The following is a 16,816-nucleotide window of genomic DNA, read 5'->3' as shown; positions in this document are numbered from 1 at the left end:
GCCAGCCCCGCCCCGCGGCCAGCGCCCCGCCCCGCAGGCGCTCACCCCCGAAATAGGAGCCGTCGGACAGCTTCATCTCCTTGTTGCCCTTGGTGAGCACGCTGACCACGCCGTGCTGGATGAAGTACATCTTCTTGCCGATGGTGCCTTCGCGGATGATGTAGTCACCCGGCTGGAAGACCTCGAATCTGAGTTTGGTCAGCATGGCCGTGACAAAGTTGGGGTCGGCGTTGGCGAACAGCGGCATCGAGGCCACCAGCTTCCGGCAGTTGAAGTTGACGATCTCCTGCAGGGGCGGGAAGCAGGGCGTCACGGGGCGCAAGTCTTTGTTTCCGCCTGGCCCCGCTCCCTGGCTGTCTCTCCCGCAGACCCGCAGGGTCTTCATCTATCAAAGGAGTTTTAACACTTGTGCCTGAGCGCCGCCATCTTACTTATGGGGCAGACACTGGAGGGTTTTGCTGCCAAAGACAAGAACCAGAAAAAACGTGCAGTGACACCCTGCCACCTAACTCTGTCAGCAGCCCCGGCCAGTGCGACCAGGCAAGAAAAAGCCATTGGAGACATAAGAACTGGGAAAGAAAAAGTGACACGAAATCTCTTTACTGTCTTTTTAATAGGACGACCTGGAAAACCCAAAGACTCCATGTAAGGTCACAACAGTAAAAGTCAAAGTAGCAAGTGATAAAAAAAAAAAAATCAACATAAAAACGCAAGACCTGTAAAATGAATCAGGCTGGCAGAGACGGGGTGAGCCACCCCGCAGGAGCCTCAGAGGGTGGAGCCTTTCCACATCCCTTCTGGGCGGTGGCCACGTGAGTCCCGCTCACCCGCCCGGGTTCCCTACGACAGGGCGCTCTGCTGGGAGATACATCTCACTGAAGGAAGCTTAACCTTAAAAGTAAAACCAGGGCGCCTGGGGGCTCAGTCCACCGGGTGAGCGTCCAGCTTTGGCTCAGGTCATGATTTCGTGGTATGTGAGTTCAAGCCCCAAGTGGAGCTCTGTGCTGAGCTCAGAGCCTGGGGCCTGCTTCAGATTCTGTGTCTCCCTCTCTCTCTGCCTCTCCCCTGCTCATGCTCTATCTCTGTCTCTCTCTCTCAAAAATAAATAAACATTAAAAAAAAAAAGCAAAATCAGAGCATTTATGTATTCAAACAGCAACCACTCAGAAGACACAACAGAGGAGAAGACCCCACTTACACGGGCACAGAGAGTGAAGGGAATCAGCGCCGCGTGAGGTTGCGAAATGTCCGGACCGTTTGCCGGACCGTGGAAAGACCACGCCCCCAAAGGCACAGCGGGAGGCCGCGCACACGCCTCACCGTCACCCTATTCATCTATTCATCTACCGTCACATGCTCCCAAAGAAACGCCATCACGTTTGCTTTTTAATTACTGAAACTACCAAGGTCGTTTAGAACAAATGAGCAAAACTGGCAGGAAAGCTGCGAGGAGTGAAGGGCCGCACGGAGCGGACGGGCTGGCAGGGTGGGCTGGCAGGCCCGACAGGTGCCCAGGCAAAACCAGACGTTTCGGCCCTGTGGCAGGAGGCGGACCCGAACCCGGTCCCTACGGGGTTCCAGGGTGAGTCCCAAAGGTGAAACTACAAAAGTGCTATAAGCAAGTGTGGGTCAGCCCCCAAAGTTGGGTGTGCGTGCATGTACTGTGCATCTGCTGTTTACAGTAACCAGGTATTGGGGCCTACTACATACAGCATGTATGTACTCTGCACCTGCTGTATACGGAGAGTAGCTATTAAACACCTACTGCATGCAGCAATTAGGTATGAGTGCCTACTGTGTAGAAGCAGCATATGGAGCACCTGCTGTGTACAGAAGAGGGACACTGACCGCTGCATACCCACTCTGTGCAGCGGGCACACATTTAGCACCTATTGTGTATAGCAAGCACTCATGCAGCATGAAAATCCCACATGGCAAAAAAAACACAAAGCAAAACAAACACAATAAGCAAAGTTAAAGGACAGCCATTGGGGGGCAAATGTGTATCACATAAAGGATTTGTAAAATTACAAAAGGACAAAACATTCTGTAGAAATGCAGAAAAACAAACAAAACCTATGGCCGGTTCACAGAAAGAGAAACACAAATAAAACAACAGCCTTTGATCACAGGATGAGCCCCAGAGGGCCCTCTCGCCCTGCGCATTTGGGGCTGGGTTTCCTCAAAGCTCCGGGGGATGCAGAGAGGGACTGGGCCCTGCCCTCACCCCTTCGCCCCCGTCCCAAACACAGGAGCAAATCCCCAGGGGTGCACGCCTGAGCTCAGGGAAAGGAGGAGGGAGCCCGGGGCCAGGGCCCGTGAAGGCAGCTGGGAGCAGCGGGCGCGCCTTGGTCGTGCATTGGAAACGGAAATGGGAGATGCAGCAGGAGGAAGTCAGGGAGAGGCACAGGACAGAAGCCAGAAATTGTCTGAATGTACGTGTTTTTGTAAATTCGACTTTGGAACTGTGTAAACAAATAATGATCAAATACGGCTTGCCAGGGGCTAGGGGGTGGGAGGGGGAGTCGGGGCTAGCACCCAGCAGAGTTCTGGCGTCTGAGGGTGCTGCGGGGCTAGACAGTGGTGATACCACACAATTCTAAACACACTAGAGGGGCGCCTGGGTGGCTCAGTCGGTTAAGTCTCCGACTTCGGCTCAGGTCAGATCTCACGTTCGTGGGTTCGAGCCCCGCGTCAGGCTCTGTGCTGACAGCTAGCTCAGAGCCTGGAGCTGCTTCCGGTTCTGTGTCTCCTTCTCTCTCTGCCCCTCCCCCTCTCATGCTCTGTCTCAAAAATAAATAAAACATTTAAAAAATTAAAAAAAAAATAAATAAACACACTAGAAACTACTGGATTGTGGGGTGCCTGACTGGCTCAGCGGGTGGACTGTGCGACTCTAGATCTCGGGGTTGTGAGTTTGAGCCCACATTAGGTGTAGAGATGACTTAAATAAATACATGTTTTTAAAAACTACTGGAGGGGCGCCTGGGTGAGTCCGTCGGTTAAGTGTCTGTTTTCAGCTCAGGCCGTGATCTCACGGTCTGTGAGTTCGAGCCCTGCGTCGGGCTCTGTGTTGTCAGCACAGAGCCCACTCTGGATCCTCTTTCCCTCTCTTTGCCCTACCCCCGCTCACGCTCGCTCTCAAAAATAAACATTAAAAAGAAAAAAGGAGGGGAGACACAGGAGAGGAGGCCATGCAATGGCAGAGGTAGAGACGGGGGAGAGGTGGACACCAAGGACACCAAGGACTCCCACCGGGAGCTGGCAGACGCTGCAGGGACCCGTCCTGGAGCCTCGGGAGGGAGCGTGGCCCCGGCACACCTGATCTCGGGTTTCTAGGCTCCAGAAAGTGAAGGAGTGGATCGCTGCTCTGTTAGGCCGCCCAGCTGGCAGGGGCTGGTCGCAGCTGGGGCAGGGGACCTGCCCGAAGTCACACAGGCTGTGCCCGGCAGAGCTCATGCTTCGGCTGGCGCTCAGCAGGGCTCTTGTGCTGAGCAAAGGCCAACAACCACCCTGGGCACACCGCTGGCAGCTCCCCCCCCACCCCCGCCGTCCAGCATGGACCCCAGACAGGGTAAGTGGGGTCAGGCAGAGGCAGTGGGGGGGAGCCCAGGACCTCTGCAGAAGGGAGGTGTCTGGGCCATCAAGGGGCATGGTGGGGGTGCCGCACGTGAAGGCTCACGGCGGGGGCCCTGCTGAGCATCGCGGCCCTGGGACAGGTCCGGCTGCAGCGGGGCCGCCCCCTGCTCAGCCCCCCGGCCCAGGACGGGGGTGGGGGGGGCCTCACCTCCCGCAGCGGCCCGCTCAGCTCGCCCAGGATGCTGTCCTCGTCGAACATCTTGCCCTGGTAGCGGTGCTCGTAGTAGTCGTGGATCTTCTGGCGGAAGTCGGCGGGCAGCTTGTGGAAGGACATGTACTGCTCCACCTGCTTGTACTGCAGAACGGGGCAGGGCCCGGGTCAGCGGCTGCCCCTCCCCCGCTCCGGGGCCCCTGCTGTAGGCCAGCCTCAGCAGTGACCACGAACACCGGGTGCCCGGTTAAATCTGAATTTCAAATAAGCAGCAAAAATACAGAACTATATTCGGAGCGATATTCGGCACATGCTTATACGAAGAGAAATCATTCCTACGGCCCGAATCTTACCCAGGACCCCTGCCCCCGAGAATGCGGGGGCAGCTTGGCGCTAGGCCCTCACAGCGGGCGGCCCGACTCCTCAGTCCCCCCCACCCCCACCCCGATGCCGGAGCCCATCCCAGAGGTGCCGACTCTGTCGGTGGCCCTGCCTCCCCTCCCCAGAGATCTTTTCAGAAACCACCGGCTCAGTCCTGCCCTGCTCAGGACCGGGGTGCCAGGCCCTGCTGTCCCCAGGATGGTGCCCCCAGTCCCGTTTCCGCCCAGACACAGCTGCCCTGAGCTCAGCGGAACCCGTGATGCCAGGCGGGTGGCAGCACCAGCTCATGTTTGGGTGTAAAACCGTGGCTTCCGGACAGCCGGGGCGCCTGGCGCCCGGCCCAGCTGACCCGGCTGACCCGGCGGCTCTGCTGGGGGGCTGGGGGAGCACTCAGGGCTGCCCAGCTGGGACCAGCCACTAGGAAGCAGTGCAGGACAGACGGGGCTGTGTCCAGGACAGCAAGCACACCTCGGCACTGGAGGGGACACTGAGGCAGGGGGGACTCTAGAAAGGGCCAGCACATGGGGCCACTGCCCACTCTCCCTTGGCCCCTCCTGGTCCCCCAGGTGCCCTGGCGCCCCGCCTCCAGCCCTAGCACTAGCTCTGTGGAGGCTTCCCAGAGGCCAGGTCTGAGGGGCCAGACATCCTTCGACCCCCCTGGGGGCCTCCTCCGTGGGCTCAGTCACCCAGCATGTCCTCAAACGACCCCAAGATTACTGGACTCTTCTCTGTGCTTTCCCTGCTCCAGCCCCTCCCAAGCTGGCCCAGAGGCCCCTGGGGGTGAGCCCTGCCCCCTAGGCAGCCCTCTGAGCATCTCCAGCCCCCAGGGGCTCCCTGGTGCCCCAGGCTGGCCTTGCTCCGTTCAGACCCTCCCCCAGCTTCCACCCTCCCCTCAGCTTGTGTCCCATCCACCCGTCCGCGTCTCCCACCCCGGCTCCAGACTACCCTGCTCCTGGAGGGCCCTGAGCTCCCCCACTGTCTGGGGGACCTTCTCACTCCTCCTAACTGTGGCCACGGACCCGGACCCCTCTAGGGTCCTCAGTCCCCACATTCCTGCCGGCCCCTGTCCTAGGCACAGCACATGGGGCTGGGGGACAGCGGGGTGGGCCCCCCAGGCCTCCAGACTCTCCTCCCCTCAGACCTTCTCCTGGTACTGGCGCCGCGAGGAGTCCAGCGACTGGATGAGGGCGGTGGCGTGGCCGATGAACATGGCGTAGCAGGTGGCACCCACGATCATGCTCAGCATCGTCAGCCAGATGTCCGTCATGCTCTCGGGGGCCTGCCGCCCGTACCCGATGCACAGCATGTGGCTCATGGCTTTGAAGAGCGCGAAGGAGTAGAGCTCGCTCCAGGAGTGGTTCTGCAAAGCCGCAGTCAGTCAGGGGCGCTGGCCGGCCCCAGGCAGCCCTGACCCCGGGGCCCCGCCTGCCCCTCCTGCCACCCAGGCCCGTGTCTGGCACCCGAGGCTCGCCCTTGTTAACCGTCAGTGTCTCCGCCAGGAACCCACACACAGATGCTTGGTCCTCCCTCAGCGGGTTCTCATTTCTTATGGTGGAGGCACTGCATTCCCATTTCAGGGTTAGGGGACAATAAAGTTGTCTTTTACATAATTATGTAAATAAAAAGAGGAATCAGTCAGAGGAAAACTGCAAGCAGATGACATTATCTCCGGGTGTCAGAAGCTGTCTTAGTGGTGCTCTGCGGTCAACAAGCTACCTCTTCAGTGGCCGGGGTCTGAGGGCTCCAAGATGCCAGAGCACCGAGGCCAGCACTGAGTGGGGGTCCGGGGACCGCGCACCCCTGGCGCCGGCGGGGGGTCTGGCCGGGTGCTGGGCGGGGCCCGGGACCGCGAGCTCGCGGCGGGCGGCGGCTCACCACCATGCCGTTGATGGAGACCCAGCAGTTCCGCGGGAAGTCCTGCAGCATGGGCACCAGGAACTGCAGGCAGCCGTCCCAGTGACACAGCAGCAGCATCATGCTGATAAGGTTGCAGATGCGCATCACCGCGCTCGCCAGGTCATAGGTCATGTGGAAGATCTGCGGGCGGGCGGGGCGTGAGAGTCCCCCGCCCACCGCCTCCCACCGCCTCTCACCCGCCAGGGCAGGGGGCGAAAGCTGCCCCCGCCGCCCCCCCCCCCCCCCCCCCCCCCCCCCCCCCCCCGGGCCGAACCCCCACCCCCAGCCCTGAGACCTGCGACAGGGGCCTGGGCTCACCGCACGCCCTAACCCTGCCCCCACCCCGTTGTGCTTCCCCAGACCCAGTCCCCACCCCCTGCCACCCTCGGAGCCTTGCTGCGGCCCCCGGAAACTGGGGGCGACATCGCCGGCCGCGGGCTGGAGGCCAAGGGCAGGCGGCTGGAGGCCAGTCCAGAAGCGGGTCGACTCGGAGCAGAGGGGCGTGACCTCGCTCCTCTGGGCATGTCTCCCTGCCGCCGGGGGAGGGGGGAGAGGGGAGCCCCTCTTCCAAAGCCGAATGAAGGGAGCGGGGACGGAGGCGTGCAGGGCCGAACTCTCCTAGTCCCGCCCCGCGGCCCCCAGGACCCTTCCCCTCACTGCGCCTCCCCTCCCTCGGCGCCCCTGCCCGTCAGCCCCCGGGGCTCACCTCCTCCCACTGGTGGATGTAGCGGATCAGGCGCGACAGGCGCAGCAGCCGCAGGAGGCTGAGGATCTTGGTGAAGCGCACGATTCGCAGCGCGCGCGCCGTCTTGTAAACCTCGGAGTCGATGCCCTTCTCCACGATGAGGAAGATGTAGTCCACGGGGATGGAGGACACGAAGTCCACCACGAACCACGTGCGCAGGTACTTCTTCTTGATCTTCTCGGGGTCCAGGATAATCTCCGTGTTGTCCTCAATCACGATGCCCGTTCGGAAGTTCAGCACCAGGTCCATGAGGAAGAACGTGTCTGAGACCACATTGAACACGATCCACGGGGCGGTGGTCTCGTCCTTGAAGAAGGTGATGCCCACGGGTATGATGATGAGGTTTCCCACCATGAAGAGCAACATGGTGAAGTCCCAGTAGAACCTGGGGTCGAAGCGCAGGCTGTCACGCCTCCAGGCCTTTGCCCCAGAGTGCTGTCTCCACCACACACACACTCTCTCTCACACACACACACACACACACACACACACACACACAGGCCTTCAAGGACCAGCCCAGATCTCGCCTCCTCCAAGCCAAGACTTGGGCCTCGAATCACAGTGTGTACCCCAACTCCAGGAAGCCCTCCCACACCCCTGTGGGCACAATGGGGGCAACCGGGAACGGGGGGGCGGGATGGGGGCGGGGCATGCTGGGCCCCACATTGTCCTGAGTAGCTGGGCTTCTGTGAGGCAGCAGAAGGGGTTCCTGGCCCACCTTCCATCACGGGCTGCACCCTGGGGAGTGGGAGGGAGAGAGAAAGTGGCTAGGCCCCCAGGCCGGAGGGAGGGAAGGGTTGGGAGAGACGGAGAAAGGACACTTCATGTGATAGATTCGCCTGAAAAAGTGCTGACTGGCGGATTCCACTCCCAAGTCCCTGGAACCAATTCCAAACTCCACTTGGGAAGTGCTCACTGAGAAAGGCCTGTCCACTCAAGGAGCATCTGCTGGTGGCTGGGCTTGGGGTTCTGAATAAAGTATGAGGACATACAGATGCAGCGAGGCCACGTGGACAGATGCCCAGCACAGCAGTGATCGAGAAAATGCAAATCAAAACAAGGAATAACTGTTCTGTTCGTTCCTCAAAAGTCCAAACAGAAGCGGGGCACTTGGGTGGTCCAGCGGGTTGTGTGTCTGACTCTTGATTTCAGCTCAGGTCATGATCTTATGGTTATTAAGATGGAGCCCCTTGTCAGGTCTGCACTAATATGCAGGAACTTGCTCGGGACGCTCTCTGCCCCTCCCCCCACCATAGTCTCATTCTGTCTCTCGAAATAAATAAACTAAAAAGCATTACACAGAATCATGGTCTGACCCACCAATTCCACTCCTAGGTGTGAACCCCACGAACTGAAAACAGATAAACTGCGCACGTACATTCCCAGGAACAGGATTCACAAAAGCCAAAGGTGGAAACTTCGGTGGATGACCCAAGACACACAGTGTGTCCACTGCGCACGCGCACGTCCCTCAGCTGACCCACTGCACACGCGCACGTCCACGGATGACCATGTCCACCGCGCACGCGCACGTCCCTCGGCTGCGAGCAGGAGCGAGGCGCCTGCACCCGCGACCCTGTGGACGGGGCCCCGAACACACGACGCTCCGGGAGGGAACGGACACGAGAGGCCACGTGGGGTGTGAGTCCACGTGCGGGACCGTCCGGAACAGGTTCTGTGGGGGGCAGGGGAGTTTTAGGGAAGGTGAGAAAGTTCTGGATATGGATGGTGGTGATGGCTGCACAACATTGTGAATGTACTTAATGCCATTCAGTTGTACACTTTTAAATGATTAAATGCCAGATTTTATGTTATATGTTGACACTATAAAAGAAAAAAAAAGGAACTCCGAGGCTACGGGTTGGGGATTGTCTCAATGATGATCAGATGCCCGAGATTTGGGATCTGGGTCCACACGTCCTGTCTAGATCCAGGTGAAGGAAGCCTCGAATTTCACTTTTTGCTCTTTCTGAACAGCGCAGAGAGAGCAGCCCTGTGAGCGCGCTCCAGGTCTTCGGCCTCCCAGGCAGGGTTTGCAGGGCTCTCCCCCAGACCCAGTGCGCTCCCATCACCGCTGGGGTCCCACGTCCATTTGGAGAAGGCTCTATCACGCGTGGGCAGGACAGGCCCCGGAGGACCCTGGAGGCGGCCGCTCCCTGGCTCGTCCTGCTGGCTGGCTGGAGGAGCAGAGGAGGTTCCCAGGGTCGTGGGGTTCGCCCAAATTAGAACAAATAAATACAGAGACATAAGATCCAGGGGCGCCTGGGGAGCTCAGTGGGTTGAGTGCCCGGCTCTTGATTTTGCCTCAGGTCATGGTCCCAAGGCCCTGGGATTGAGCCCCGCTTTGGGCCCCATGTTTGGCGAGGAGCCTGCTAAAGATTCTCTCTCCTCTCTCTCTGCCCCTCCCTGGCTCACACACACGTGCTCATCCTCTCAAAATAAACTTAAAAACAAATAAGCTTTTGAAAAAAAGCCGAACCCTGCAGCGCCGGCTCGGCCACAGAGAGCACTCAGCTCTGGGAGCGCCCTTCCGGGCAGCCTGCAGGGGGCAGCAGTTAGCACCTTGTGCGCGGGCTGGCCCCGGCGCTCCACTTCGGGGAAGTGATTCCAAGGAAACTGTCCAAGAGGAAGAGAAAAAAATTAAAAAGCAATTTGTACCAAGATGTTCACAGTCGCTCAGTCTTCGAGAGCCAAAGGCTGGAAAGCACCCAACGTCTAACACCTCGGTGGCAGCAGCCAGACCCGGGCTGACACCCAGTTCTCTGACCTGTTGGCGGGTGTGGCCGTGGGCAAGTCCCAAAGCTCCTGGGACCCCCACTCTTCTCTCCATGAAGGAGAAATGAGCCAGGGAGTGGCCGCGGGCGAGGTCCTCCGGGAGCCTGCCCCACCCACACCTGACTGCCAGAGCCGCCTTCGCGCAGGGGTTGTGAGGTCCAGGCGGGGCTGTGACGGGAGGACCTGGGGATGGGGGGTGGGTGTGAAGACCTGACGACCCTGAGAGCTGAAAGGACTGAGTGGCCAGGGGGTGGGTATTAAGTGCAAAATCAAATGGCTGCTAAAAATTCAAGACCCTGCTTTGCTTGAATCTAGATAAGGTGTGGGGCATGGGATGAGGGGCCCCACCTGCCTGCTGCCCCTGCCCCCCATCCGCAACCCCAGCACTCCCGCTGTACAGCCTCTAATCCCACCCCACACCCTCTCTGATCTGAGGCCTGTCCTACCCCCTCCCCAACTCCTGGCACATGCCCTGGGACAGAGCAAGCAGGAAAGAGTAACTGAGAAGGCCAGACAGCCTAGAAACCATGAGGGGGAGTTAGAAACCACCAGGCGGAGCCTAGAAACAATCTAATTGTCCGGACTGTAAGGTGACTTCACAGGTGACTCTTCACAGACATTCTCTCCCTTTATTCCTGGGGTGGGGGTAGGGACAAGCGTCACACTTCCCCAGTGACAGACCAGAGAGGTGGCCCCACCAGGGAGTGGGGAAAAAGAACTGACACCCAGGCCTGGTGCTCCCAGCACCTGTCCTCTGTCTACTGCCTGCCTGTTTAGGGCTAAGGTTAGCCTTCTTCCTGCGGGCCTGGAGCCCTGTCCACTGCCCCTCGTCCCCAGGGAACGATCCCGGGGCCCCGTCACTCTGTTCAGCGTGTTTTCCCAAGCTGGGTGGTGTCCCCTGGACAAATGAGGAGTCAGAGCACAGAGGACAGGACTCTGGAGAGGGGCTCTGAGGCAGCTCTGGGGCAGAGTGGCCCGATCCCCAGGTCCATCACTAGGGTGACCCACCTGCTCCAACCCGGATGCCCCTAAAGGGGTCCCAAGGCCCTGACCCTTGTCCTCATCAGCCCCCTGGTCCCCTGTGGGGGACTGGTGGAAGAAGAGGGCCTGTACACACCTACCGAGGGGACGCGAGGCCTGGGGCACAGAGGCCAATCAGGGCACAAAGGAGCCCAGGCCCTCCCCTGGACCCGCCACCTGCCCCTCCCCCGACCTCCCTCCTGGGCCACAGTGGCCTGGGGCAAGTCACTCTCCTCTGAGCCTCAGTGCCTCATCTGCCCAGTGCTGGCAGCCCCTCCCTCACGGCGCCGCCCAGCGGGCCTGGGGCCCAGGGACTGCAAGGGCCTCTCCAGGCCGAGGCAGCAGAGGCCTGGCTCACAGTCAGCTTTCAACCACCTGGGGGCCTTCAATGACCAAAGGTAAGTCCCATATTTAAACATCTTTTCTAACACGGCTCAGTCGGTTAGGTGTCGGACTCTTGATTTTGGCTCAGGTCATGATCTGACGGTTGGTCAGATCGAGCCCCACATCAGGCTCTGTGCTGACAGCTTCAAGCCTGCTTGGGATTTGCTCACTCCCTGCACCTCACTGCTCGCAGTTTCTCTCTCTGTCTCTCTCTCAAAAGAAATAAACATTTAAAAATAAGTAAAATCTTCCCTAACAAATAACAGTGAGGCCCCAGGGGGACCCCCACTTCTGCGGGAACACACAGTCCCTCGGTTCTGTCTCCAGCACAGCCTGGGAGGGCAGCGGCTTCCTTCACAGAGAGCCAGACCAGCCCTGAGGGACTCCGGGACGATGCAGGCTCTCCCAGGGAGGGCAGGGCTCAGCAGTGATGCCCTGGCCCCGGCCCCAGTGCCCAGCTGGGGGAAGGAAGCCTGTTCCAGACGCACCTGTGTGCACGCACATGGGCACGGGACTTCAGCCAGGGCCCCCACCCTGAGCCCATTCTTCGAGTGCTGAGGGACAGAACCCAGGTGCACAGACTTCCAGGCCAGATAAGGGCTGGTGAACAAAGGCAGCCCGCCACCCCTCACCCTGCGGGATCCCAGCACTAAGACCCTGGTGGGAAGCAGTCCAGGAATTACAAATCACGCAAATCTGAAGAGATTAGGGCCCTGGAGGTCAGTGATTAAGGGCGAGCAGCAGGGGGTGGAGGATTAGGGGGCTGAGCCCTCCCATGTCGGGTTTCAGATCCAAGTCGAGTGTCAGGGATTAGGAAAGGAAGATGCCTGCCCGGAAAGATCACCGGATTCCCGGGCTCCCCCAGTAAGCCCGAGTCTGGGCAGGCTGTGGGGGCAGGGCGTGTGCCAGGCCGGGAGGACACTTAGTGATTACACAGACCCAGCTCTCCCTCAGAGCCCCAGGCTGGGTGAGGGAGACTGGCATTCCACACAAACAGATAAGTGAGTGAGATGCTTCAGAGTAGGTAGGGAGGGCTTCTCAGAGGGCATGGCACTTGGGCAGACATCGGAGAAATAGCTGATTATAGTTGTCAGGGGACCCTGCAGCCCAGGCAGAGGAGACGGCAAATGCAAAGGTCCTGTGGCTACAGTGGGGTTTTCCCTCTCAAGGCTGTCCAGGTGGCCTGATGCTGGAGTGGGCATGAAGGAAATGGGGGAGGGTGGGAGCTGGGTTCTGCAGGACCTTGGGAGGCTTTAAGTGAGAGGGAAAGACAAACGTACCTTGAGAAGATGGTGCTGGCAGCGGGAAGGGTAGGAAGGGAGCAGGAGGCAGGGTCCAGGAGGGAGATGGAATGGCCTGGAGTAGCTGGATTTGGGGCCGGCTTCTTGATGGGGGAAACTATAGCGGGATCTGCCCTGAGCATCCCACTGAACCCTTGGGATCATGCCCGGGTCCCATGATGTTGAAGCAAGGGGCTTGGAGATGCGAAGTTTTTAAAGCAGGGACCAGAAATTCCAAATTCTGGCAGGAGGCCCCTGGAGAGAGGAAGGGGGCCTCAGCCACGGATGGTCCCTCACCCTTCATATGGACCATGGAGCTTCCTTCCTTCCACCAGGTGGGCCCTGGGGAAATGGGCTTGTCACCTGGGGAAATGGGCTTGTCACCTGTCCCCACCCACGTGCCTCCATGCTGGGTCTGGAGCCAGGGAAACCCTTGTCCCCCCCCCCCCCCCCCCCCCCCCCCGATAATGCAGGACTTATTCCCGTGAGCCAACACAGGGATTTGCAGAGCACACTCCCACCCTGATCCCTCTCGGATCCACCAGGCCATCTGGGGTCGGAGACAGGGGCCTCCAGTCCTGTTCGGTTCTTCAGATCGGCCCCTCCACCCTCCCAGTCCCTTGGGGACCCCAGAGGATGTGACACAGACACAGGTCAGCATCTGCTGGTCCTGGCTTTGTCTAAATGTCTCCAAAGGGCAGGAAAGGGACCAGCTCATCTCCTACCCTCATGCCAGGCCTCCCAGCGGTAGAAAACTGGGGATCGTTGCACGGAAAGTCAGCGGCAGTGGGAGAGACTCCAGTCAGACCTCAGAGGCACTTACAGACTCAGGACGGGTTCCAAGCCACTTGCCCGAACTTTCTCTCTAGACCTGCCCAGGCTCCCAGTCCCCGGGGCCGCCTCAGTCACCCGAGTGACAATCACGTGAGGAGGCAGTGGGAGGTGGCAGAAAACATGAACAACCCAGAACGAGCGATGGTGGTCCCTGCACGTCCCAGCCGTTCTGGGGTCCCCCTGCCTGCCCACTGGTCCCCTAGGACCTTCACACATGTGGAGCCCATTGGCCTCTAGAGTCAGTGCTGGTCCAGGTGAAAGGAACAGATTCACCTGTGTTTGTTTTCTTATTGTTCTGGAGAGGAGGGGCAGAAGACCCCGCCGAGGCCCTGAGGACCCTGTGAGGCGCCCGCTGTGACTGCGGCCCCCATACACGCCCCATGGCTGCCCCCTTGCATCACACTCCTGTTTGGACACCCGTTCCCACTCAGGCATGAACGGCAGGGTGCCCAGAAAGAACGGCAAGCCTCCCAGCACAACAGTTCCCTCTGTCCCTTGAACTTGCTTCTCCGCCTGCCACTCACCCCCAGTGGAAGCCCCTGGAGCATCTCTCCGGGCTTCTGTCCTAACACTAGTGCCACCCACATGCCCAGGTTTCCAGGTGACGAAACAGCCTCAGAAGGGGTTGGGCTGGTCCAAAGCAGCCCAGAGATGAGCGTCACGGGCACAAGCTCTGCCTGGGTGTGCCCCTAAGCGAGCTCACAAACACCTGAGACGCTAGGACGTGACAGGGCCTTCACAGGCCCTCAGGCCCACGGCAGGGGCTGACAGGCCAGCAAGCAGCATGAAGTGAAAAAGGACACAAATGCGGGGTGCACCTGTGTGACGGGGAGGCGATGGGTCAGAAGCAGGGGGTGAGGGCAGGTGTGGTGAGGGGACAGCACATGCAAAGGCCAGTCACCCCAGGGAAGCAGGGAAAGGGGCCGGCATGGCATAGAAAGTCACACACTCCCTTTTGCTCACACCGCCACCTCTCAGGTTTGGGGAAACCAAGGCAGGGAGGCCCAGAGAGGACTCAAGCCCAGCCACAGGCAGCACAGGGCCCTCTGCAGACTGCCCCCAAGCACCCTCCAGAGCTGCTGCCTTCTGGCCTTTCCCCCGGACGGTCTCTCCTCCTGGACACCCTCCTCTGCCCATTCCCACGTGTCTCCCCTTCCTCGAAGCCTCCGCACACTGCCCTCCCCGCTGGTAGGCGCACCGCGGCCTGCGGACGGCGAGGCGGTGCCAGGGCGGCTCCCGTTCACCGGACACTCATCGTCCTGTCCTCCGTGCCAGGTGGGGGCCAGGCCAGGCACGGGAAGAGCTTCACAGGCAAACAACGGCCAGAGGTGTGGCCTTGGGCAGGGACCCGGGGGCTGGCCTGGGAGCCTGCACCTCAAAATCTCTTTCCTCTTTAAATCCTGCACAGTATGTGAATGCAGGCACCCATGGGGATGGCGTCTGTACCACTGGGTCGGATTTAAAACTACTCGCTCCATGAATAGTTTTATGAAAACTCACACACACCTAGAAACATAGCGATGATCCACAGCCTGCCTTCGGGTACCCCAATATGCTGAACAATCCCCAGAAAGCCTTTTTCTTCCCATTTCTTCCTGGTCTGGATGGGACGCAGCCAGAGGCTGGGCTGCCAGCCTGGTGCGACCCCCCTGACTCGTGTAGCTTTGGGCAAGTGACGTAATCTCTCTGTGTTCCCTTTCCACTTCATAGCTGACATGACTGAAGCAGTGTCAGTGAGGTGCTGCCATGGCACCTAGCCCCGGACGGCCTCAGGAAGCTTGGAGCCTGTCTCCATACTGAATCAGCCCTCCACTGAAACATGGGGGGCTGTAGAGGTTCTGCTGCATCCCAAATTGAAAACATCTGGTTTCCAATTTGACATTGTCTCCCTTAGCCCCGGTTCAGGACATACTCACCAACCCCCTGCTTGCTCAACCCCATTTTATAATTTATCTGCCCAGCCTAGACCTCGTGGCCTGCCTAGATTCTCACAGGTGACTATCTCCAAGTGGCACAAGGGCCAGAAAGCCCTCCCTCTGGCATCCCCTCCCCCCAGGCTGCAAGGTGCCCCTTCTGCAGCCAAGAGGATGCCCAGGGCCACCCACCACTGGCAGTGGGCGGGTGGTGGTGGGAGGTTGGCTGCAGCAGAAGACCCAGGGCAATGGCTACTTTCCTCAGCCACCTTCCCCTGCCCACCATGTCCCTGATGTCCCTTCCCAGACAGCTGGCCAGGTCACTGGAACATAAGCAGAGACACTGACCCAAGCTCTCCCAGCCTGGACCACCTAGATGGAATGGTGAGCCCCAGTGCAGGTCAGGACCATCCAAATGCACCTCATTCGGACACCCCAGGTTCCCCCCCTTGACCTCTCCCCAGATTCAAGCCATTAGCCAAGCGTGTCTTCACCTCCCAGGGAAGGTGTGAAGAGTAAGCCGATGGAATCCCAGTCTCTGTCCCTGATTTGTGTGTCCCTGGGGCCTCAGTTTCCCGAGCTGTCAAGCACTGGAATTGTGGAAGGGCCAGGACAAGGGAGAATCCCACACCCCCCTTTCCCAGCTCTGGAGATCTGGATCAAGTGCGGAGCAAGTTCCCGGGGTGGGGCTGGTGGGGCTCAAACTTCGGGCAAGACAGGGCTCGATAAAACCCGCGGCTCCGAGAGCCCTCTGGGCTGCTCTCCGTGGTGCTGAAGCCGCGCCCGCCCTGAGAACCAGGCCCTCTCTAGACCCTCTGCGTGCCAACTCACACCTCCTTCATGGACACACACACACACACACACACACACACACACACACACACACACACACACACACACACACACACACACACACACACACACACACCCCTAGGGACCTGCCTGCCCCCTAGGTCGCTCGGCCCACGGCCCAAGGCCCACGCCCCCTGCAGTCACATGCTCCGGATCACACACAGCTTGCAGTGATGTGCACGGTTCACACTCGCAGGCCAGAGGCGCGCACCCAAGAACAAGAACCACAAATATACTCGGCCGTGACCCTGCGCTGGGTCTTGCTCTGTGCCTTTCCACCTATCAACCGCCTTAATCCATATCAACGTTTACACACCCACTGACACATGGACACGCCACCCAGTGGCTCCCGCTGCTGCGGCTCAGAGAAGACAGCCTGGGGACCCCAGCACGCTCAGCGCCCTCTCACCGCGCAATACCCAGGCCCGGGACCGGAACGCGCCTCCCTGAGGTGTGGGGCGCAGGTGGAGACCTTGGGAGCGAGCCATGTTCCCTTAACCCCTTCTCCGCCAGCCTCTCCCGGGCACGTCCTTCTCCGGCGCCCTTCCTTCCTCCTTCCTTCCGCTCTGCCGCCTCCCCGGCGCCCACGTTCCCCTCTATTCGTCCTCTCCACCCCTCCGCGCTCAGACCCTGGTCCTGCGGCCCGTGACGCGCGCCCATCCCGCAGGGAGGGGGATGTCAGAGTGCGTGGGAGGGGGCGCTCAGGGGTCACCGCGGGAGCCTGCGCGCGCTTCCAGCTGCTTCCCCCCCAAGGGCGGAGCCTCGCGCGCCCAGGCCATTACGGCGGGTCTCGGACGCGCCCGAGGTCACCGAGGGGCCCCGAGGTCACCCACGGGGCGCGCAGCCCCGCCCTCCCCGAGGTGCTCCAAGGACGGCCCCCCGCGCACGCGTCCGCTCGCGGTGCCCCCCCGCGCCGGCCCCCCCTCCTCCAGTGGCCGTACCTGAA

At 60.2% G+C, this 16,816-nt stretch overlaps 1 protein-coding gene across 1 annotated transcript in view; it reads right to left on the bottom strand.

The window, feature by feature from the left end:
- Positions 1–16,816, bottom strand: part of HCN2 (hyperpolarization activated cyclic nucleotide gated potassium and sodium channel 2) — a 20,886-nt gene that overhangs the window by 632 nt on the left and 3,438 nt on the right. Inside the window, exons 2-10 of the mRNA XM_029916332.1 lie at positions 10,596–10,704; positions 9,707–9,770; positions 8,885–8,989; positions 7,382–7,409; positions 6,774–7,215; positions 6,047–6,208; positions 5,313–5,531; positions 3,788–3,934; positions 46–286 (exon numbers count right to left, since the gene is read on the bottom strand). Of these exons, the coding sequence (XP_029772192.1) occupies positions 46–286; positions 3,788–3,934; positions 5,313–5,531; positions 6,047–6,208; positions 6,774–7,215; positions 7,382–7,409; positions 8,885–8,989; positions 9,707–9,770; positions 10,596–10,704 (1,517 nt within the window). The remainder of the gene's footprint in view (positions 1–45; positions 287–3,787; positions 3,935–5,312; positions 5,532–6,046; positions 6,209–6,773; positions 7,216–7,381; positions 7,410–8,884; positions 8,990–9,706; positions 9,771–10,595; positions 10,705–16,816) is intronic.

This window comes from Suricata suricatta, chromosome 12 (assembly GCF_006229205.1).
Source record: "Suricata suricatta isolate VVHF042 chromosome 12, meerkat_22Aug2017_6uvM2_HiC, whole genome shotgun sequence".
NCBI classification, from domain to species: domain Eukaryota; kingdom Metazoa; phylum Chordata; class Mammalia; order Carnivora; family Herpestidae; genus Suricata; species Suricata suricatta.
The sequence above is the reverse complement of the archived record's forward strand: the minus strand, read 5'-3'. Positions and strand labels throughout refer to the sequence as shown.